Here is a 21,399-nt window from a genome sequence, read left to right on the forward strand (position 1 = left end):
ATGATACACTCCCAGTCTCCTTTCTACTCTAACCATCCTTTATTTCACAGGAAACACACTTGTGCCCCAAAAGCAACTTTCTTGTTTATGCCTTTTGGGGCCCCAAAATATCGATGTTTAAGTTACCCAGAACAACTGGTAAATATTTTAGTAATCACTTTATTTTCCTCCAGACTAAGGGACAGTTTGGAGATGGTACTATTCTAAGTACATAACTGAGAAACTATGGCAGGCTGTCAATGTTATTGTTTGGAAAGCTAGCCTGTCTGTCAATGATGGGACTGTAAACATGGTAGCTTCCACACATGCAAGAAAATGCTTTGCACAAAGTTTCAGGATTGTAGGGTACAATAAAGGGTGGTTAGCTTTATTTCCAATTCCACAGAGTCCAGAAGAATGAGGCCCATTTTCTTATGCCTTGGGATTTGTTGGAGTTACTTTCATGCCTGGAAATGACAAAACATAAAAACAGACATTTAGTTAGAACTAGTAGCATTTCTTCTGAGGCACAGCAAGAAAGGAAATATAAGTTTGTTTACTGTTAATCCATTGGGTTGCCATTAACATTTTTTGGAGATGATATTGAGGTATGAGCAAGCTATGTGCAATAAACAGTCCCTGACCTTTTGATGCCTAGAGTTATTCTGTGGGTTCATGTACTTTCTTCATCTTTTTCCCATCACCCATATTACCAAATGTCAGCTGCAAGTGACACATCAGCAATTCAAAGCTTATGTACACAGCAAAATATTTCAGAACTGTATGTGCTATGTAAGAAGAGCGTGCCCAACAGTATATGTATATGTATATGTATATGTATATGTATATGTATATGTATATGTATATGTATATGTATATGTATATGTATATGTATATGTATATGTATATGTATATGTATATGTATATGTATATGTATATGTATATGTATATGTACATGTACATGTATGTGTATAAGTATGTGTATATGTATATGTATATGTATATGTATATGTATATGTATATGTATATGTACATGTACATGTACATGTACATGTACATGTATAAGTATGTGTATGTGTATATGTATATGTATATGTGTATGTATATGTATAAGTATGTGTATATGTATATGTATATGTATATGTATATGTATATGTATATGTATATGTATGTGTATGTGTATGTGTATGTGTATGTGTATGTGTATGTGTATATGCATATGTATGTGTATGTGTATGTGTATGTGTATGTGTATATGTATATGTATTTGTATATGTATATGTATATGTAACTGTATATTGCATGCATGTGCAAGTGCCTGATGAGATCAGAAGATGGCACTGAGTTGTGTGGCTGGAACTGCAGGCAGTGATGAGCAGCTGATGTGAGCTCTGGGAGCTGAACTCAGGTCCTTTGGAGGAGTAGCAAGTGCTTATAACTTCTGACTTATGGCTCCAACCACTTCCTCTCTGTTTTCAAGAGATGCCAGAAAAGAACTGATTTGCCTTCCATGTCTGATTTGCCATTTGTTGATTTGAGTTCAGCACAGAAGATGCAGACCTGGGATACTGAGATATAAAGGGCTAGCTCTCTGTTTATTTCAAGGGCTCTATTTAAGGCTATCTTGCCTTTAGATCTATTCAAACTCACCTTGACAAGGATACAAACATTTGCCTTTGGCATATGGACACTTTTTTTTGTGAGTCTTGAAACTCATTTCCTGCAAGTTGGTACAAAGTCAGAGAGCACAGGGTGGCACAGATCTGTGTAATGATATGCAGTCCCTTTGGGATCATGACACACAGGCAGAATCACTTCTAACCTGGAGCAGAGTTCTTTCCTCTGAGCACAGGGCTGTATCATAAAGAAGCTTGGAGAGAGGGGTATTTGGACCAGTCAAAGTACCCTCCAGAGATGGGTCCTGCCGTCTTCTCACATGACCCTGAGACCATTTGCTGCTGTTTCTAACACTGCTTTCCTTGTGTGGAGATGTGGGTCATCTTCTAAACATTCATCACAGACTTCATCCTTGAACCATTATTGACTTTGAGTCAGAGGCATCTGTGCTGGCCTGAAAATGAATGTGCCCTTTCTCTTCCTCTGCCTAGCCTGTCTACAGCAGATTTATAGCCTAGAAGTTTCTATCAGTTTTATGCCTGGACATTGTAGCCCATGTTACTTCCAACACCTGTCTTTCTTGGTCCAGCTCTGTAACCTGAGTTTACTCTACCTCTTTCTATACAGGACCCTCTGTCACTCTCTGCTGCTTCTGTAACTCATCCTTTATATGGCCTTAGCACCCACATATCCATCTAGTTTCTCAATGCTCTCTATATGCTATTTTCATTTCCATCACTGGTCTGGAGCATGATGGGAAACAGCGTTTACCTTTCATGTCAAAACACTACGTAGGCTTGTAGGATTTTAGGAGAGATGTATCCAAAGTTTTGTTGTGTGCCTGTGGAGGGGAGTGAGAGGAGCACACTGAAGAGAAGCTGCAGAGTCGAGATAATGCACCCACAAATGTACCTGGGGAATTGGAATGCTCCCTCACGGCAGTTCTGCCTCTCTTGCTTGCATGACCTTGATTTCTGCCATCTTTGTAGGCACTAAAGACTCAGCACTCAGTATCCAGTGACAGCCATGTCTCTCCAATGCAGAGTGTAGCTGGTGGCATGCCCATCTCCCCGTGTTTTGATGGACTCAGCACAGCCTGTTCATCTTCGGGTCTTCCCTCCCATGCCACCACTGACAGTAGAGCTTTGATTTTACCCAGCGATGTCAATGAAAGGATTTACTGAAAAGTAAACATTGCTCCCAGGAGGGGTGCGGAAGTGGATGGTTTAATCCCTGACATGCTTCCAGCCCACTTGGAAAATACTTTATACAGAGTAAGGCCAGTACATCCATCGTAAGGAGTCAGGTGAGCAGGCCCGGACACACAAGTTCATACAATCAGGAAGCACAGCAACCATGCTTGTCCAAACTTTGAACTATGTCTCGGTTCTTAATAGATACAGTGGCAGGTTATCTGTCTTCTCCCTCAGGAATATGCTTGAGAAATGACGGGAGATGCCATCATACTGTCAGGGGACATTTTTCAGGGTCATGAAAGGTAACAGAAGGGATGTTCCGTTGTTCTGTATATTTGGAGAAGGGAGCTTTGACTTTGAAAGAGAAATTAAAATGCCCTGAGACAACCAGCATCAAAGTTTTCAGAAAAGACTGTAAAAACCTTTGCATCCATCTTTCCCTGAAACCCACAGGAAGGCCTTTGGCATTTCCCTGCACTCTGTTTTTTGACTGGATGGGTACAGGTAACATCATAGGTGCCTTGGGATCCTCCTGTGAGAATGAACTGAGCCCAACTGACTTTTTGAATGTGAAACTATCATCATGTTGGCCCATCCTTGTAATGGGTCCCTAAGATAAATGTATGAAGCAGTTCATTTGGGTTTGAAGTTTTGGAGAGTCTGTCTGTGATCAGCTGGGCCTGTTGTTCTGGCTCAGAGTACTGAGACCACATGGTGGACTGAAAGCAAAAAGAACACACACTCACAAAAGACCAGAATCTCCTGAAAGCCCAATGAACCAAAGATAGCTCATAGGACTTTACTCTTTATGGGTCCATCACTTCCATATAATGCCAAATTTGGGCATCAAGCCTCCAATACCTAGACCTTTAGGGGATATCCCAGATCCTATTATACATTCATTAAGCTCCAGAAAAACCTTTCTCCATGCACTGTGAGTACATTGGACGCAGCATCTTTTACCAGGTACATGCAGGAGGTTTTCTCCTACTCCAACCCCTCTCATGCTCAGTCCATAGGAAGACCTCTTCCACATGGAAATTGAGATGACAAAACTATGACCCTCTCCTGGAGATGTGCCTGGGAGCAAGCTGCCCACAGCACAATAGCCTGATAGTGTGTCAAGAGGAGGTTGGACTGCGGAGCCTGGCTTTCCCTCTCCTTACAGCAGCGGTTCCACACTTGCTCACCCTTTCAGATCACCTGGGCTGGTGAAAATGCTCCTGGTCCCAGGCCACTTCTGACTAAGCTTGATCTGGAGAATGCAGAAACTGTGGGCCTGTGGATGGAAATCACTAGACTTGGTGGTGACAAGGTCCTCACCTGTCTCCCCGTGCTTCTGTTCTAAAACGTGTTCAGATAATAACATGGATCAGCCTCTCAAGACAGAATTTTCAAAGAGTATTTGTCTTCCTCCCTCACACGACGGGGGCCATTGCTATCTTTGCAGGTAATGACCCTTGCCCATGGGATTAATGATATGGCCTGTTTGGCTTTCGTAACAGAGCTGAGACAAAAAAAAAAAAAAAACAAAAAAAAAACAAAAAAACAAAAAGCAAAACAAAAAAGTATTATTATCATCTATCATCTCTCTCTCTCTCTCTCTCTCTGTGTGTGTGTGTGTGTGTGTGTGTGTGTGTGTGTGTGTGTGTGAGAGAGAGAGAGAGAGAGAGAGAGAGAGAGAGAGAGAGAGAGAGAGAGAAGAAAGTGGGTGAGTGAGAGAGAGAGAGACAGAGAGACAGAGACAGAGGAAGAGAGAGAGATCTCAGCAGTCTCTTAATTCAGACTGTCTGGTGAGCCATTCAGATGTCCTAGCCTGTTTTCCTCATCTCTGCCTCCCTGTGCTGAGCTTCTAAGTGTACACTATGACACCTAGAGTTTTCTGGGTGCAGGGATCCAAACTCAGGTGACTGAGCTATCTTCCCAGGCCCAGAACTGGTATTAAAATTAGGATACCACATTTACCAATGATACAGCCTGGAGAGGCTCACAGAAAACCTTGGCTCCCAGCAGTCTAGTGAGGCAGGCAGAGCAGCTACAGAAATGCACTCTGCTCACACCAAAGTATGGTGAGAGCAATTTTCTGAGGGCAGGACCCCTGACCTCTCTTTTTCAGATTTTTCTTAATAAGCTGGTCTTTAAAGCTTATACCACAAACACTGGTGGTGAAAATGTGTTAAAGTAAGTGAGTAAAGGAAAAGCTGATGGAGAGATGGCAAGGATCAGGGAGCCTCTATGATTAGAATTTCTAAGACAATGCAATTATATTTCATTTCCTTTGAGAGATAGGGAGGGGTTAGCCCAGGTTCACTACTAGAAACACAGCAGCATGAGTGTAAAATCTAGAGGGTAGGGCAATTTCCAGGCATGCTGGCAGACTCCAGATTACTTCTCTGTAGTGTGTTTCACATGCTAATTAATGACAACACTTCCTGAGATGTCCAGGGGCTAATTAACTTCCTACTCAACAGGGTGCATTTCCAAGTCTGTAGCATCAAGGAAAACAGAATGCAACCTTAGAACATAGCCCCGTATACTGCAGGGCCAAGCCTCTCAGAAATTAGGCTGAAGACAGTGGTTCTCTGGCAAGTCTGGGGTACACCCACCTCTCCTTAGACAGTGACCATGGACTCTGAGAATCAAACTCAAAGATTTGGAAACACTCAAGAAAAGCTACCTGAAAGCTTGGAGCTCTGAGTTATATACTCAGCTATGTCTGGAGTTGTCCCATTTGCAATTTAAATGGTGTCTAGTATGAGTCTGGTAGAAACAGAACAGGCTGGGGAACTCCCATCCCAGCTTGGACACTTCCTGTTACATGCTATAAATAGGCACCAGGCTCTGTTGGCTGCTTGCTACATTTCTACCCACTTCTCTGTGTCTGTGGCATTCCCAGCAGGGACTTTCCTAAAAGAACTGTTCTTTCCTTTGGGTGTATGGAGAACAGACTTTATTTGTCTCCAAATCTTCTGCTGATATCACATTTCTCTGCAGCCCTGTTAAAATGAAAGGATTACTTTCTATTCACTTGAATCTTGCAGGAGATAAACTAATTTTGAAAATTTTCTTACAATGGGAAGCACCTTCAGACACTGCAAATGGGCAAAGAAGAAGCTAAAAAGCCTCAATCAGTGCTTTGTCATTTGCTTTCTGTGACAGCTTCTTCCCATGTTGCTTTTTGAGGGTGACCTTCTTCCACCTCATTCTTTAGAAGTAACTCATGTTCTTCTGTCATAATGGCATTTAGAGCCAAGCACGGAAGAGACTACCTTTGATAATTAATGGCCCAGGAGTCTGCTAAGCATGTCATTTAATTAATGGCACTTGTGTCTCAAATGTGTACAACCCTGGAGCTGAATAGCAGGCACTATTGCTGAAGTGGGTAGGCACCTACTCAAGAATCATCACACAGTTTATAAGGCCTAAGCACTTTTAGCTGACTAATGGGTTAAAGTGCCCACCCTCTTTCATTTTTACCATTTAAGAGAACTAGTATTGGTGAAATTATGTTCTTTTTTTTTTTTTTTTTTTTGAGTACAGATTTTAATCCAAGTAAATCTTCAGACTAATGGATGATCATTTATTACCTTAGAGCAGGACATTTTCAACAAAATCCAATCCCTAACTGGTTGATATTGAGTGTGAGACCAGTGAACAAGGAAGTTCTGATCTATCTTAAACACTCACAATCAACTGGTCCAAGTTCCAATTGAGTCCATCTTGAAACCAAATTCTGAAGGGGGGAGAGTACTAGAAACACAGTTCAGCAGGTAAGGGTGCTGACTGCCCTTGTCAGAGACCTAAGTGGGAATCACTGGGCATCTCACTACTATCTATAACTCCAGATCCAGGATACCCAACAACCTCTGGCCTCTGAAGGCATATCAAAACACAATGCTTTTTAAAGAATATGCTTGTTTAAAAAAAGGGGTGAGGGTTGAAAACTGAAGCAAAACATGGGTAACACATGAACAGAGGCCACTTCCCACTTCTTTCACTTGGTGAAACTCTAGTCTCTGAACTATGGAGAAAATATTGTAAAACCAGGTTTCTTCCTCTGTAAAACAACAATCAAAATATAATCACTTTTACAATTCTTTCCCGTCCAAAATTTCTCAGTAGGGGCATTAATGGTGGCAGTATCAATCCTAGGAGAAATACCTGATTGCTTCCTTTTGCAAACCTGAGGGTTATATCCTCCACCCCAAGACTCAAACACTATCTCAGGAATATAACAGTTCAAGTAAACATATCCTTCACCAAACAAAGCCAGTGCATCTATAGGGAAAGCGACAAGGACCACAGCTTGCATTAGGCCTTGTTTCCTTCTATTTGGCTTCATTCCTTTATTCAAGGGATGAAGGGAATAGAGATGGTACCTTAGATGGGCACTTGGGAAACATCTTTCTAAGTGGGTGATATCTGGGCTCCATCTAAAATAAAGGGAAGAAGGAAGGGAAGGGAGAATATTCTAGTAAGTAGGGTGCCCATGCTACATTGAAGCCTGGGCTAGGTCAGTTATTGATGTGATCCTACACCAGCAAGAAACAAAAAGATTAGAAAAAACATTGTGGAGACTGCTGTGGGACACGAGATGGGATACATGTGATCTATACCTGGTTAGCTCTTTGGGGTTAGGAAAGACCATGACCTTGCTTTCCATTGAAGAATCATGATCTTAACTTTATTTTCTGCTTTAATGCATTCTTTCTGTGGTGTGACCTTGGGGGATCTAGAGGATATAGATATTTATTTTAAGAGCCAGACTTCACAGTTTACATATGATAGTCTATATAAAGAAATGGTATTTTTAATTGCAGTATTCCGAAATTCAATCTTACCCAGAGTGAGCTAGTTCTTAGATTTTTTTTTAAGAAAACCCCTTTCTTATAAATTCTTGTACTATTTCAAACTTTCATTGAGTCTCACTCTTTTAAAACATTAAAGAAGTTGAAGCTAACCACACATGAGCTCTTAAGAAATTCTTGAATAGACAAAATATCTTTAGGGAAGGTAAGCACAATTTTCATGAGAATATTGGGGGAAAGAACAGCTTTAAATCCTAAGCATGGTTGTCAGCATAAACAGATAACTCAAAACTCTGCAGAAGCCAGGAAGAGATGAGGTAATACAGGGAGAGTTTGACCAGCTTTTCAGAGCTCTGCAGAGACAAGGCTAGAACTTTCTAGAAAGTCCCCCTTTCTGGGACCTGCGATTCAGGCTCATTGTTTCTAATTAAAAGATGGTTTATGTACCAGCAAGAGCCTTGAGTTCTTTAAGGCAATGCCATACCAGCAATTTGCAGCTCAAAATGCCAGGAGCTCAAAAACTTTGCCTCATTGGAGCAAGATACAGAGCTTCAGTGGAGGGAAATTGGTAAAAGCATGTATTTGCATTTAATGCAGTTTTTTGTCTAACTTAAAGGAGTGCAAATGATCTGCCATTTTTTTAATAGACTTCCTTGACCTAAAGATATCTGCTGGCAGAAAAGAATCTTCTGTTGAGCTCTTTTAATGCTTAATTATTACATAATATATTACCTAAGGCACTGATTCAAACTCTGAAAAAAAATTAAATACCCATTAAAATTCATTGGCTAATTCTAGATGATGAGGTAGCTTCAGGAGGGCATGTAATGTGGGTCTTAGTGGAGCAGCAGGAGTAAGACAGACATGATTGATAAAATGTCAACTGGTTTATGGTATGATTAAAGTCCAAAATCAGTTAAATTCCTATTGTGGTGGACAGTGTACTGGGGACTTGCCCAGAGTCCAAGTACATTCTTTTCTGTTCTTGTCTGCTCTTTCAGAGATACCACCAGCTCTTATGAGCAAGAATAACTACTGTGTTTGCCTTCAAATAAGTTCTTAGCAAATAGTTTGTGATTGTTCTGGCTGGTTTTGTGTCAACTTGACACAAGCTGGAGTTATCACAGAGAAAGGAGCCTCAGTTGAGGAAATGCCTCCATGAGATCCAGCTGTAAGGCATTTTCTCAACTAGTGATCAAGGCAAGAGGGCCCAGCCCATTGTGGGTGGTGCCACCCTGGGCTGGTAGATCTGGGTTCTATAAGAAAGCAGGCTGAGTAAGCCAAAGGGAGCAAGCCAGTATGTAACATCCCTCCATGGCCTCTGCATCAGCTCCTGCTTCCTGACCTGCTTGAGTTCCAGTCCTGACTTCCTTTGGTGATGAATATCAATATGGAAGTGTAAGCTGAATAAACCCTTTCCTCACCAACTTGCTTCTGGGTCGTGATGTTTTGTACAGGAATAGAAACCCTGACTAAGACAGGGGCCATTTAAATTATCCCTGCAGGAATAGCAATTTATGCCTTCAATATGGCTAAGAATCATTTTATGACAAGCAACATGCCCCAGTGTCAAATTCTCCTCTAGATGAAAAGTGACTCGGCATCTTTTTAACAGTACTTGTTCTCTTGGCTCTTGTCATTGTGGAGAATTCTCCTGTCTCCCGTATCTCTGAATGATGAGTGGAAGATTTCTTGAAGCCCAAAGTTGTCAACATCCTAGTTGAAGCCATCTGACTATGTTAATGCATCAAAGAAAGGGGCGATCGCTTAGTGACCAGGGTCACATTCTAGAACATGTTCTTCATATGGAATTGGTAGTTACAAAATGAAACATCTGCCATGTTCCATTCCATTCCTTTTCTTTGATTAAGTCGTTCAATGATCTACATGGTTTCTAAGAAACAATGGCAGATTCTCCAAGACCCTCTGTCTAACTGAAGGATCTTGAATGGAGCCCCTGAGTGTCTTCACTGACTCAAGAATGCAGTACCTAATGGATTGTCATCATTGTTGACTAGCTATGGTTTATTCCTGGTTATCTAACGAAGTGTGGGTTTTTAAGTTCATAATTGGAGACTTGAGACAACATCATGTCCCCAGCAGATGGTAGCAATGGTTGTCTAAAGTGACATACATGAAGCCTGCAGCACAGGAATTATCAAATGCTGGCTTTGTTCCTGAAGTTAGTGAAGAAGTAAGAAAAACTGTACCTCATTCCCCTGCTTCATTTAACAATTTCAGCCATCAGCTCGCTAGAAATTCTTTAGGGACAGATGTTTTTCCAAAGACACAGCAACTGTGTTCTGAAGCTAAATACCTGCTCCAAAGTTAGATAACCTGAACATTGAATTTTCAGAGTTCTAGGACAAATCACATAGCTGCATGTAGCCTCCATTCCTGCTTCTGTAAGCCCAGGAAAATTGGAACATCACTGAGAGGCTTGAGATTAAGTCTATGGAGAGCTTAGAATGGGTTGTTCATAATAAGCTTTTCTTACATGGAATCATTATGAGTTATTACCACTAATAAAGTACTCTCTCCACAGTAGTCTCTACTATTCACTTTAAAGAATAACTGATGGGACTGCCAGTGTAGCTTCTTAAAGTCAGGGAGAATGGCGGTCAGGTGGGGTGGTCAATTCTGCAAAGATGCCTGCCGTGCAGCAATTATTCTCTTGTTCTGACTTACACCTACAAGCAACAATTATATATCCACCAGCAATTAGAACAGTAAAGTCAAGTTCTTTCCTGCCTTCTCTGTTTATTGCTGCTGTTGTTACTTTCTCACTTCTGTGATTGTTTTTGCTTCTTTTTTTTTTTTTTTCTTGAACTATAATACACACAGAGAGAGAAAAACTGCAGATGGCTCATATCTGGCTTACAGAATTAATATCAAACAAGACGAAATGCATATCTTCCTACTGTGTATGGCAAGGTATGGGACATTGCCAGCCCCTGCCCACCTTCCTCAGCTCACATTGTCACTTTCCATGCCTTCCCACCTCATTCTCAGTGCCTGACATCTGCAGTGACGGCTTCATCTTCATGCATTCCTTCCTAATTTTACCATTTCCATGAGTATCTGTAAGCACTGGAGTGGAATGTGGCCTAGCCTGGGAACTTGTGTGGTTCTGTTCTTCCATATTCTTGCAAGCACTTATTATAGCTGCCTGCAGAAACTTTGATACCTGCAGTAAGCGAGTCTGGCATTTCATTCTGATCTACCTTATATTTTGCTCCTGGCTCTAACAATGGGCCATTTCACCATTGTGTCAATCTCTTCTTTAAGTCCAATTTGTTAACCTTTTCCTGCTAAATTTAAAGAGATTTTTCAGTGCCTTGTAAGGTAAAGCCTGTCCTATAGCAAATCATGAAGATAATCTCTTTACTGTCTTCAAAACCTGTATTGTCTTATATTGCAGATTCTGAGTTAAAATTTACCTGGAACTAACCTTTATACACCATGTGAGGCAGGGATTCACTTTATTAATTTTCTACACGGATAGCCAATTTTTCTAGAACCATTTGCTGAGAAGATTTTCCTTTCCCCAGAGGCTTGTGGTATCATTTTCTCATAAATCAAATGTTCCGATATGCCTGCATCTCATTCCAGCGGCTTGTATTATCCTGCCCGTCGACGTGTATGTGTGTCAACATTATCATGCTTTCTTAAGTCTTGTGGCCTTGTCATAAATAAGTCCTGATGTCCTGTAGACAAGCCCCAGAGTGTTTTTAGCCTTGGCTTTTGATGGTAGTGGCAGTTTTTTGTTTGTTTAAGTTTTACGACTAAATTTCTACAATGAGTTTAAGGTCAATTTGTCACCTTTTCCTAAAGCCCAACCATGAAACGTTGGTTTTTGTATTCCCCTGAATTCAAAGGCTGACTGAAGAAAATTGAGTTTTCATAAAACTAGTCATTAATCTCTTTGTTTATTTAATTCATCTTTAATGCTTCTTAACATTTTGTACATTTTTAAACTAGAAGATTGCATTTCTTTATTTCTAGATATATATTTTTATATTAATATAAATGTTAAATTAAAACATTTTCCATCCTAACTATGAATATAGAGAAATTGAAACTGTGTATATTATTTTTATGTTTAGAGGCCTTTCCAAATCGATTGAATAATTCTAATAGATTCCCCATGTAGAGAGTTTTTGAGTATAGCATCATATTGCCCACAAATAGTGAGAGCTTCTTTCATCTCCCATTCCTTGTCATCTATTGTGTGCTGGCACCTTGAGCACATTTCAAAGTACAAATGTCAACAATGATCATTCTGATGTCATTGTCAATCCTAGATTGACAACCTTTCACAATTACTTATAAATTCCCTTAAGTTGTATCAAAGCTTCGGAATTTATGCAGATGATATTTTGATCTATAGTTTAATCTACATTTCCTGAGCTGATCCTCTCATTTTCTCTTTGACTAATCTGAGGAAAGGCATTACTTAAAAAGGTACCACAATTCAGAAGGCCTACTGATCACTAATATTGTCCTCTTGATAATTGTATAAACACATAACCCATGTGTGTCTGTCCCTATCTATCTGATGTCACTTAGCAATTCATCTTTTCCAAGTACAGTAAGGATGTACATTTTCTTTCTGTACTTCTTCTGGTTGGTTTATTTGCAGGGTAACTCACAGAAGTTTTTTCTTTCCTTCCCATTCTTGCTCTGGCAGAATTTAACCATCATTCTTCATTCTCTCATGCTTGGCAGGTTAGACCAATAAATTGTCTGAATCTTACAACATATTTGTTAGAAAGCAGCTTGAGTTCTCTAATCATTATCAAATTATTCATATAATCTTTTGTATCTTGTGGAAGTTGGATCAATGATATTTTTCTAGAAACTGGACCACTGAGTTCAAATTTTTAAATGATCTGCCCTGGTATTATTCCATACATTCTCACTCTTATTAGCAACTGCACTAACTATACAGGAGTTCTTATTTTTATTTTTAACATTGGATATTTTTTGTTTTTCTCTTTTCAAAGAATTAGGATTTGGTCTTCATGATCTTTTTATTTGATTGTATATGTGTTTGCCATTCTATTGTTAATCTCTATTATCTCATTTTGTATAATTTCATGGTCCTCTAACTGTTCGAAATGGTTTCTATAGTACCTTTCAACTGTTATTTTATTCAATAAATGCATTAAGTCATAATTAAAAGAAAATTACTCTCTAAATGCTTGCTTACTTGTCTATAAGTTTTACCTGTCTCGATTCATCGCAGAATAGTCTTTTATTTTGCTTTGTTTTATTGCTTTTTCTTTGTAATTCCTTTAATATATCTATTGATGATGAAGTCTCTCAGGTTTGTCAGAAAAAAATTACTTCATCCTCATCTATTATTATCTTCCTGAAATTACTTGAGATAACTAACTCATGAAGAGAAATGTTCCATTTTTGCTCATAGGTTTAGTCCACAGTCACCTGGCTATCTCGTATTTGGGCTTATGGGTAGAGAGCATGTTGGAGCAAAGGGCACTATTTCCATTGCAGCCAGTGGAAGATAATGACCACCATCCTTTAGGTCTCTTCAGGAGCATGACCTAAGACATCTTACTATACTCAGTTCTTGGTTTCGGTTTCCTCCCAAATGTGCCAGAATGAGACCAGCCCTTAAACATGTGCCAAGGCATTAGAGAACATTGAAGGTATAAACTGTACCCTTATGAAGAACTCATAAACATTGTGGATATGTAACAATATCCAGTTATCTTCTCTTGGCTACTTAAATATTCTGATCTACTGATCGTCATAGTTTCTTTGTTTTTGTTGTTATTGTTGTTCTGTTTGTCTTTGAAAATACACATTTCTTAAGTCTGAAAGCTTTTGCATACTGTGCTGTAATTTTATTATGGTATACCTCCATGTGGATTCTCCTTCTTTCCCTACTATGGCTCCGGTATGTTCTTAAATTTTTGAACTTTACACATAAACATACACACACACACACACATACACACATACACACACACACACACACACACGGGGGGAGGAAGTAATGAAGAGAAAGGGAGAGACAGACAGAGGCAGAGAGAGAGAGAGAGAGAGAGAGAGAGAGAGAGAGAGAGAGATCTTTAGTTAGCTTGAAGCTAACCATGCATCTAAAGTCAACTTTGGACTTTTGAGCCTCTTGCTTCTACCTCCATAGTTTTGAGGTTTACCAGAGTGTGCCAACATACCTGGTTTTATCCATCATTAGGATCAAAGCCTATACTGCTGTGTGTATGCTCAGCCAGAACTCTTTCAGTGAGCTACAGCCCTAGCAACACTCTTTTGAGACAGGATCTCCCTATGTTCCTTAGGTGGTCTTGAACACCTATGGTCAAATGGTTTTTTCTCAGCATCCTTAAAGCTTAGATTACTTGTATCAACCAATACATACACGCTTTCTCCTCCAATTTGGAATGTTTCCCAGTCATTATCTTCTAAAATATAATTTTCACTAAAATTCAGGATCTTATGGATTTCTAAATAAATATATGTTGGACTTTTTCATTATATTTATAATTTTTCTTTGTCTCTCTATCTCACTATGGTTTATACCATTACTTTCATATGGCTGATAGTTCAGTTGACTAACACCCTTGCTTATAAGAAATGTGCCATGGAATCTACTCATTGTGCTATTATATTTTTGTTTGGTTTTATAATTCTACTTAGTACGCTTTTATATCATCTGAGATTTTTGCAGATGTTCTGTGAAAATTTTTGAGAAAAATACTTCCACTGCTTCAGAAATTTTTAGCTTGAGAATCATCATTGCACCTTTCACAAAGAACTTATACTTCCATTATCTTTCTCTACTTACTTTCATTTTATTTAAAAAAAATAATAATTTAGCTTACATGTGAAAGTATCACACTACTGTTTTTAAAGAAACATCTTAAAATTCTTTTTTTTTCCCATTTTTATTGGATATTTTCTCTATTTACATTTTGAATTTTTTAGACATTTCTTAGAATTCTTAGAATTTCTTAGAATTAGAAATGCCCCCCCCCCCCGGAACTCCAGAAATATAATCCTTGGTCCCAGTTGATGGCACTGTTTAGGAAAGTTATAGAACCTGCTACAATAAATCAGCTGGCTTGAGGGTTTATAGCCTTGCTCTACTTCTTGGTGTCTTTTTCTGCCTATTTATAAATGAAAATTCTATCAGTAAGATTCTTACCCTTGCGTCCTATTACCATGCATTTCATCACCCAATAGACACTCTATCCCTCTGGAATCATTAATCAAAATGATTAATTTTGATTTTCTTGCCTATGTTACAGGGTATCACAGCAACAGAATAGCGTTATTTCACTCAAAACACTTGCCCTATTCCAAATTTTATAAATCCCAATGAGAAGCTATATAGGCAGAATGCCATTCTAAAGCCAGGGAGCTTCACTTAGGGTTTTATACTTTCACAAGCAATTACATGATCCTTATTTATTTTTATTGTTTTTGCCACTTCAATACACAAGAAGTTGAATTCCCTTATCCACCATGAAAAAAAAAAAAAATCTATTAAAGATTTGAAACTGGAAAAAAAAAGTTTTAACAGCCCTTTAACCTGTTAACCTTGAAACAATTGTGATTTTTTAAAAAATAGATCTCAGCTTTATGCTAAATTAAAAAACTAAGCTATAGCATTTTACACTTTTTAATCTGTGAGCAGTTATGCTATCGTCTATATCTAATAATTCCAGCTTTTATATAAACCACAATTGGTCACTTATTTGTAATAAAACACTATGAACCTGGAGGCTTAAACAATGGAAATCCATTATCCGTTGTCCACAGTTCTGAAGGACAGGTGTCCCAACAGCAAGGCTGCCTTGATCTGAGGTAGTGTCTCTTGTCTGGAAGTCACCTCCTTCTTGTTATCTTCTCAAGTGAGCACAGAGAAGCAAGTCAAACTCAAATCATCAGAGAAGCCACATGCTCATGATGACATCCTCACTTAGTTACTTGCCAAAGAATGACCATCTAACACCATTGCAAGATAATTAGGACCTTAGTATATGAATTCAGAGGCAGGGTGTGGCAGCTTGGTTCCTGACATTTCGGGGTGTGCTTATGTACGAGCACAAATATACATGCTGGGCATTCTGTTTGGAAAACAAAATGGTAGAAGATCTCACATAGGTGTCATAATCTTCAGGAAGATTTTTCTTTTATTTTGCCAAGAAGTTAAAGGAATAGAACTTTAAAATTATTTTAATTTACTTTTCAGGACAGAGCTCTTTGTCAGATGTCCTGATGATTTGACGTTGAGCTGAAGTTAGTATAATGAATGGGCTATATCTAGCTCACTCTTACTCCAAAGATTAGTTCTGCCAGATGTTTGGCACCCCACTCACCTGTAGAGGCTTGGTAGACCCTCTATCATGGGCAACCTCTAAATGTATTCTCCTAAATCATGCAGGTCATGCAAACCTTCAGTATGGAAGAGCAACCCAAATGCTGAGCTCACATTTCTGGATTCCTGTCCTCTCTTGCCTGTATAATATTTTGCTGTGCTGGTATCTCCAATAATATATCCAATGGTAGTTTAATTTAGTAAGTGAAGCAATAAGTCATCATCATCATCATAATGATGATGATGATGATGATGATGATGATGATGATGATGATGATGATGATGCCTTTTTGTAGTCCAAAAACTTCTCCCTTCTATAGTCTCTAGTTTTTAATGATTTAAATCAATTTCTCATGATTTAACCACATGGATAATTTGTCATCTTCAAAATGTTAAATAATAGAAAAACTATGACCTAAAGCTTTATCACAATAGTTCCCAACCTTACTGTTTTCTTCACCTTATAACAGTTCCAGGGAGCATGTGCTGTTTCTCTATCCATATAATCAACAGTAGAACACAGTGATGTTGTGGGTTTGAAGAGTCAACATTGGAAATGTAAGAGGTTGATGTCAGTCAAAGCCCTGAAGACCGGTCAACTGGTAGGTGCTTCCTGAACTCCCGATTGCAAATCCACTTTGCCTGGATGTACCACAATGGGGCAGATGTACAAGGCTCTAGGCAAGCCCCAAACCCCACCTCCACAGGAGAGAGTGACTTAGACTCTAGCCAACTCAGCCACTCCCTAAGTCCCTCCCCTGCACACACGTAGCATTAGAAAAATAAGCCAATCTTAAAAGCAAACGAATGGGAATCTGATGGTTGGATCCTGGGCTGTTTAAAAACGACAGAACAAAGGAGAGAAGCACGTGAAAATAAAAACACATATTGAAACCTTCTCCTCGGTCCTGGCTCCTTTGTGGCCCTGGCTCCTTCCTCTTCCTTGAACTCTCTATTCTAGAAACTTATCATAGGCTCTGCACTTTTCTAACAGGCAGGCAGGGGTTTATGGCCCTGGCCAGCAGGGCTATAATCTCAGCACCCAGCTGAGCATTGAACTGCCATTGTTCACAGGCCTGGCTGCACCCTGCTGGGATTTGTCCCCAGGCCTCCCAGCCTGAACTCCTGTGGGCCAGGCAGAGTGCACCAGAAGCAGTCTTCCCTGGGACCTGCAGCTTGGAGCTACCTTTCCCCAGAGGAACAGAATGGATCCCCCACCACCTCACAGTACAACATGATGTAGTGAATATTTTACTGCAAACTAAACCCGAAACTGGAGACAACTTGGTATGATCCTGAAGACCATAAACTTTTATCCCAGAGTGCCTGGAATTGTTTCTTCTTGTAAAAACAAGAGTTTGAACTCAGAGAGAGCAGGGACAGGCTGAGACATATTCATTCATTTATTGTATCAGCTATTTTTGCTCTTTTGTTTCAAAGTATCTTCTAGAAAGCTCCATGTAAGGTGTAAGACCGATATATATTTGCTCTAGAAGAGTAATTAACTGTCTCAGACCTTCTTACTTTTGTTTCTTACATTTGCAAGGAGGTTTCTGTAGAGGCATCAATGTTTGCTCTGTGGTATTGATAATGGGGAACCAGGTCAAATCTGAGAGGTAAGGAAAGAAAAAGAGGGAGAAGCAGGGATTCATCTCTTGAAGAGCTTAAGTGAATGTATTTCTACAATTGTCATTGCATTGTTTCTGCTCTGTTTTAGAAAGTCTGCCCTACCTTGATTTCCAAGAAAAAGAAAGAGTGCAATATGCATGCTTGGGTTGAGGTTAACATTTACTAGTTATATGGCTGAACCATTTTTCTTCTCCATCTTAATGGGGCAGAGGACAAATTCATAGACAAAATATTCAGTTTCCAATACCTACAACTCATGTGCTGAATATATTGAGCTACATTTCAACTCACTAGAGAAGAGTTAAAACCAGAAGGCACTACTTTTGCTGTTGAGTCTAGCATGGATAATCCAAGTGGAGCAGTGATGTGATAACTTGAGTGACGTGTGTGCATGTGTAAATGATGCAGCAATTACTATGCAGAGGCTGCTGAGGCGCACTGTAGGCACTGGAGCAGGTGAGGTGAATGAACATTAGCTATTATTATTCCACGAGGTCAAGGATTATTAATGTGGGTTTCCATTGCCTTCCTGCGGACTAACCTTCTATGCTCTCCAGACATCCCTGTCTTTTGCTAAGAAGGAACAAGGCAGGGGAAGACAAAATTTATACCCTGAAAGAAGAGTGTCAGAAGTGAGAAAAACAAGTAGAGAAAGAAAAACCTAGTGACTGATTAATGTGAAGCCATTCATTTCTGGAGACAGAGATGGAGAGCTATGTTTTACTATATCCCCATTTTACTAGATGCAAAAAAAAAAAAAAAAAAAAAAAAAAAAGCCTAAAACTCTGTTTTTAAGATTTGGGGTGTGTGTGTGTGTGTGTGTGTGTGTGTGTGTGTGTGTGTGTGTGTGTGTGTGTTTGCCCATGGAGATCAGAAGGGGATGCTAGATCCCATGGAGCTAGAGCTATAACTGTGAGCTGCTAGGAACCCTACTCAGATCCCTAGAAAAGCACCAACTATACTTAAGCATTGAGTCATTTGTTTAGCCTTAAACTTTTAGTTATTTGGGGGTCATACTTTCCAGAAGACAATTTTATGCTGGTGGTCTGTGCTATTATAAAATTTACAAGGAAAAAAATTAACCTGTGATACTAGCCATTTCTATTATGGGCAGAGATACAGCTTGGTAGAAAAGTCTACCCATTACCCTCACTTTATCTAAGAACATTTAGCCATTAGTGGCCTCAAAAATATTTTTATCTAAACAATATGGTTCAAGTAGGATCCCAGCAAAATATTAAACCAAACTTAAAGCCTATTTTGAACTTTGGGGTAGATTGTCTTATAGACAGCTATAACAACTTAAAAGAATAACCAGCTTGGTATTCTGGATAAATCCTCTCATGGGAAATTATATTTCATTACTTCCAGATGATTCTATGTATTATCATTCTCACACCCTGGGGACTTAGTTATGTTTATCTTTATGTCCTTGCAATTGAAAACATATTCTAGAAATGTAGCACAAAGGGAGAAGGGGGTGCATTATCCAACAGAAACAAAAACTAGGGAAAAATTAGAAATTCTCTTTTCTTCCTTCTTTTAAATCATTGTATCTTTTTGTGGCAAAATAAAGCATAGACATTACTCACATATCTTCAGTCTGAAGGGAGGCACCATCTCTGACTATAACGTGATAAAAAACTGAAAGCTGTGATCATATCAATTGAGGGATGACTGAAGAAGACAGACTGACAGTTTCATTCCCATTAATGAGTCTCTCCCATTGAGGATTCAGACTAAATCCCTCAAGCTGAATGTCAAGGCCACCCCTTTCCCCAAATTTTTTTTTATGAATCCCCCGAGTCTTTCTCACTGGAGTCTGTTCATGTGAAGGGCAAATCATCTCTAGGGCTACTGGGGTAGATTTTAAGTAGGATAAATTATAGACTAGAGCATAAAACAAACAGGCAGTCCTTGTATGCCTTTGCTGCCTGTAACTATCAGCGACTGTCCAGTGGCTGAAAATATAGTGACTTAAAAAAAAACCCTCTGGTGCAAAAATCTCTCTGAATATCTGTAACTACTAATAATGCTGTTTGGGGCTGAATCATTTGCTTTGAAGTTGCACTGTACTGTTATAAGAGAGACACAACACTGTAAGTGAGAGACAACCAATTATCTATGGCATGGTGGCACACCCCAAAGGGAGTGTGATGGATTATGAAGAATCTCACCGATACAATCCTCTGTGGAAACCTGTTTTGCTTTCAATTCCTATCCAAGATGGGAGGTGATGTTTGCATATCTTACAACAGAGATCCCTTGGTCCTAGTGAGGAGGAGTGGATGACAGCCTCATGTCCCACTGGGACACATCATGTTGAATTAAAATTGGAAAGGCAGCAAATCCAAGTGTTAAATACCTACATAGAGAATCATCACACTCCAGAAAGCAGGCAAGGTTCCGATAGGAGATGCAGATCCACTGTCATCTAACGTGATTTAGAAAGACTAAGAGACAGGCCACAAACTCCATCCCGGAAATCAGCTTAGTGTACAGGGAGCCAATGCATGAATTCACAGAGGTAGAGAGGAGGCACTAACTTCCTGGAACCAAAGTAGTGCAGTTTCATCAGAGATCTGTCAGGCAGGCATAAAGACGGAGCTTCATGCAGCGACCAGTACATTCCTGATTTTGCTGGCACAGCAAAAGTAGTGTTTGTTTTACATAATTTCCCAAGATATAGTGACCTAGTTGTGTTCTGGTTGACAGGAGCATATGGAAGTCTATTTTCTCCAATGGACCTTATCTTTTCTACATGCTGGGAGCTGCAGGTCTGGGGTCAGCTGGCTCTTGGTTTGACTTCTGGTCTTCACTGTTCGTTTTCCAAAGGTGGGAATAGTACTTAAATCTCTGAAAGATGATTTGGTTTCAATGTTTCTAAATAGATCAAGCAGGCAATTTCAGGGTTTCAGTTTGGCGATAGAATCTAAGCCAAAGACAGACTGGCCTTACTTTCTATGAGAAAGACTGAAGCTCAGTCTTGGTAGTTTTAGGTAATCAACTATGGAGAGCTGGCATTTCATAAGCACTATATCTCTTTTCTTTCTCTTTTTGTACTTCTAATTAGAAACAGTGTTCTTTTGTACACTGAGGCAGGGCTACCCAGCTGAAGATAAATGTACTGCAAGGCAAAAAGTGAATCAAGGAAATAATAAGCCAGCAGTGCCCTGTGATACAGGTAATACGAAAGACAAGAGAGGGTATGAGGAAAGGGAGGGGCAATGTAGACTGAACCCACGCTAGGCCATATTCCTTGTGGGAATCAGCACTCTTAACCTGCAAACTACTTGCTGACTTGGCTCACAACTGGACCAAATCCCTTGTGAAAGCAGGGTCCACTTTATTTCTTACCACTGTGCACAGGGTGGCAGAGAGACAGGTAAAGAAACTCAGCAGTAGACGAGAAAGTGCTCTCTTTCCAAAGAAATCAAACAGGCTGCTAGACGGGCATAAAGGACTTCTTGAGGGCCACCGTAAGAGCTGGTAAAGGAAATATGAAGTTTTGGAAGCAGTAGAACAGCTAAGAATGATGCCCATGGCTAAACTGTCATGTTGACATTGTGAATACTGGCACTTTTAAACCACTGAACACAGAAAAAAGTTAACATGGCTGAGCTTGGGTTTTATAATAGTAGAATATTTCATTGTGCCTTCCCAGTAACTATTTATGATCATCATTTCTCCCTGATCCCTATCCTATCTCTAACCATGCCTCTTGGGAATTTCAAGGTTTCTAGCAACAAACTAAGTCCTTCAAGTCACCCTGTCCATGGCAGACATACTAGTGATGGTATTA

The 21,399-nt window shown here is 39.5% G+C and overlaps 1 protein-coding gene across 4 annotated transcripts in view; it reads right to left on the reverse strand.

The window, feature by feature from the left end:
* Positions 1 to 225: 225 nt before the first annotated feature.
* The window catches only part of FHIT (fragile histidine triad diadenosine triphosphatase), a 1,443,778-nt gene continuing 1,422,604 nt past the window's right edge, over positions 226 to 21,399 (reverse strand). For all 4 annotated transcript variants that reach the window (XM_080926902.1, XM_080926901.1, XM_080926903.1 and 1 more), the window contains one exon: positions 226 to 446. In XM_080926902.1, coding sequence (XP_080783028.1) covers positions 441 to 446 — 6 coding nt within the window. In that variant the 3' untranslated portion in view covers positions 226 to 440. The remainder of the gene's footprint in view (positions 447 to 21,399) is intronic.

The sequence above is a fragment of the Micromys minutus genome, assembly GCF_963924665.1.
Source record: "Micromys minutus genome assembly, chromosome: 12".
Classification (NCBI taxonomy): domain Eukaryota; kingdom Metazoa; phylum Chordata; class Mammalia; order Rodentia; family Muridae; genus Micromys; species Micromys minutus.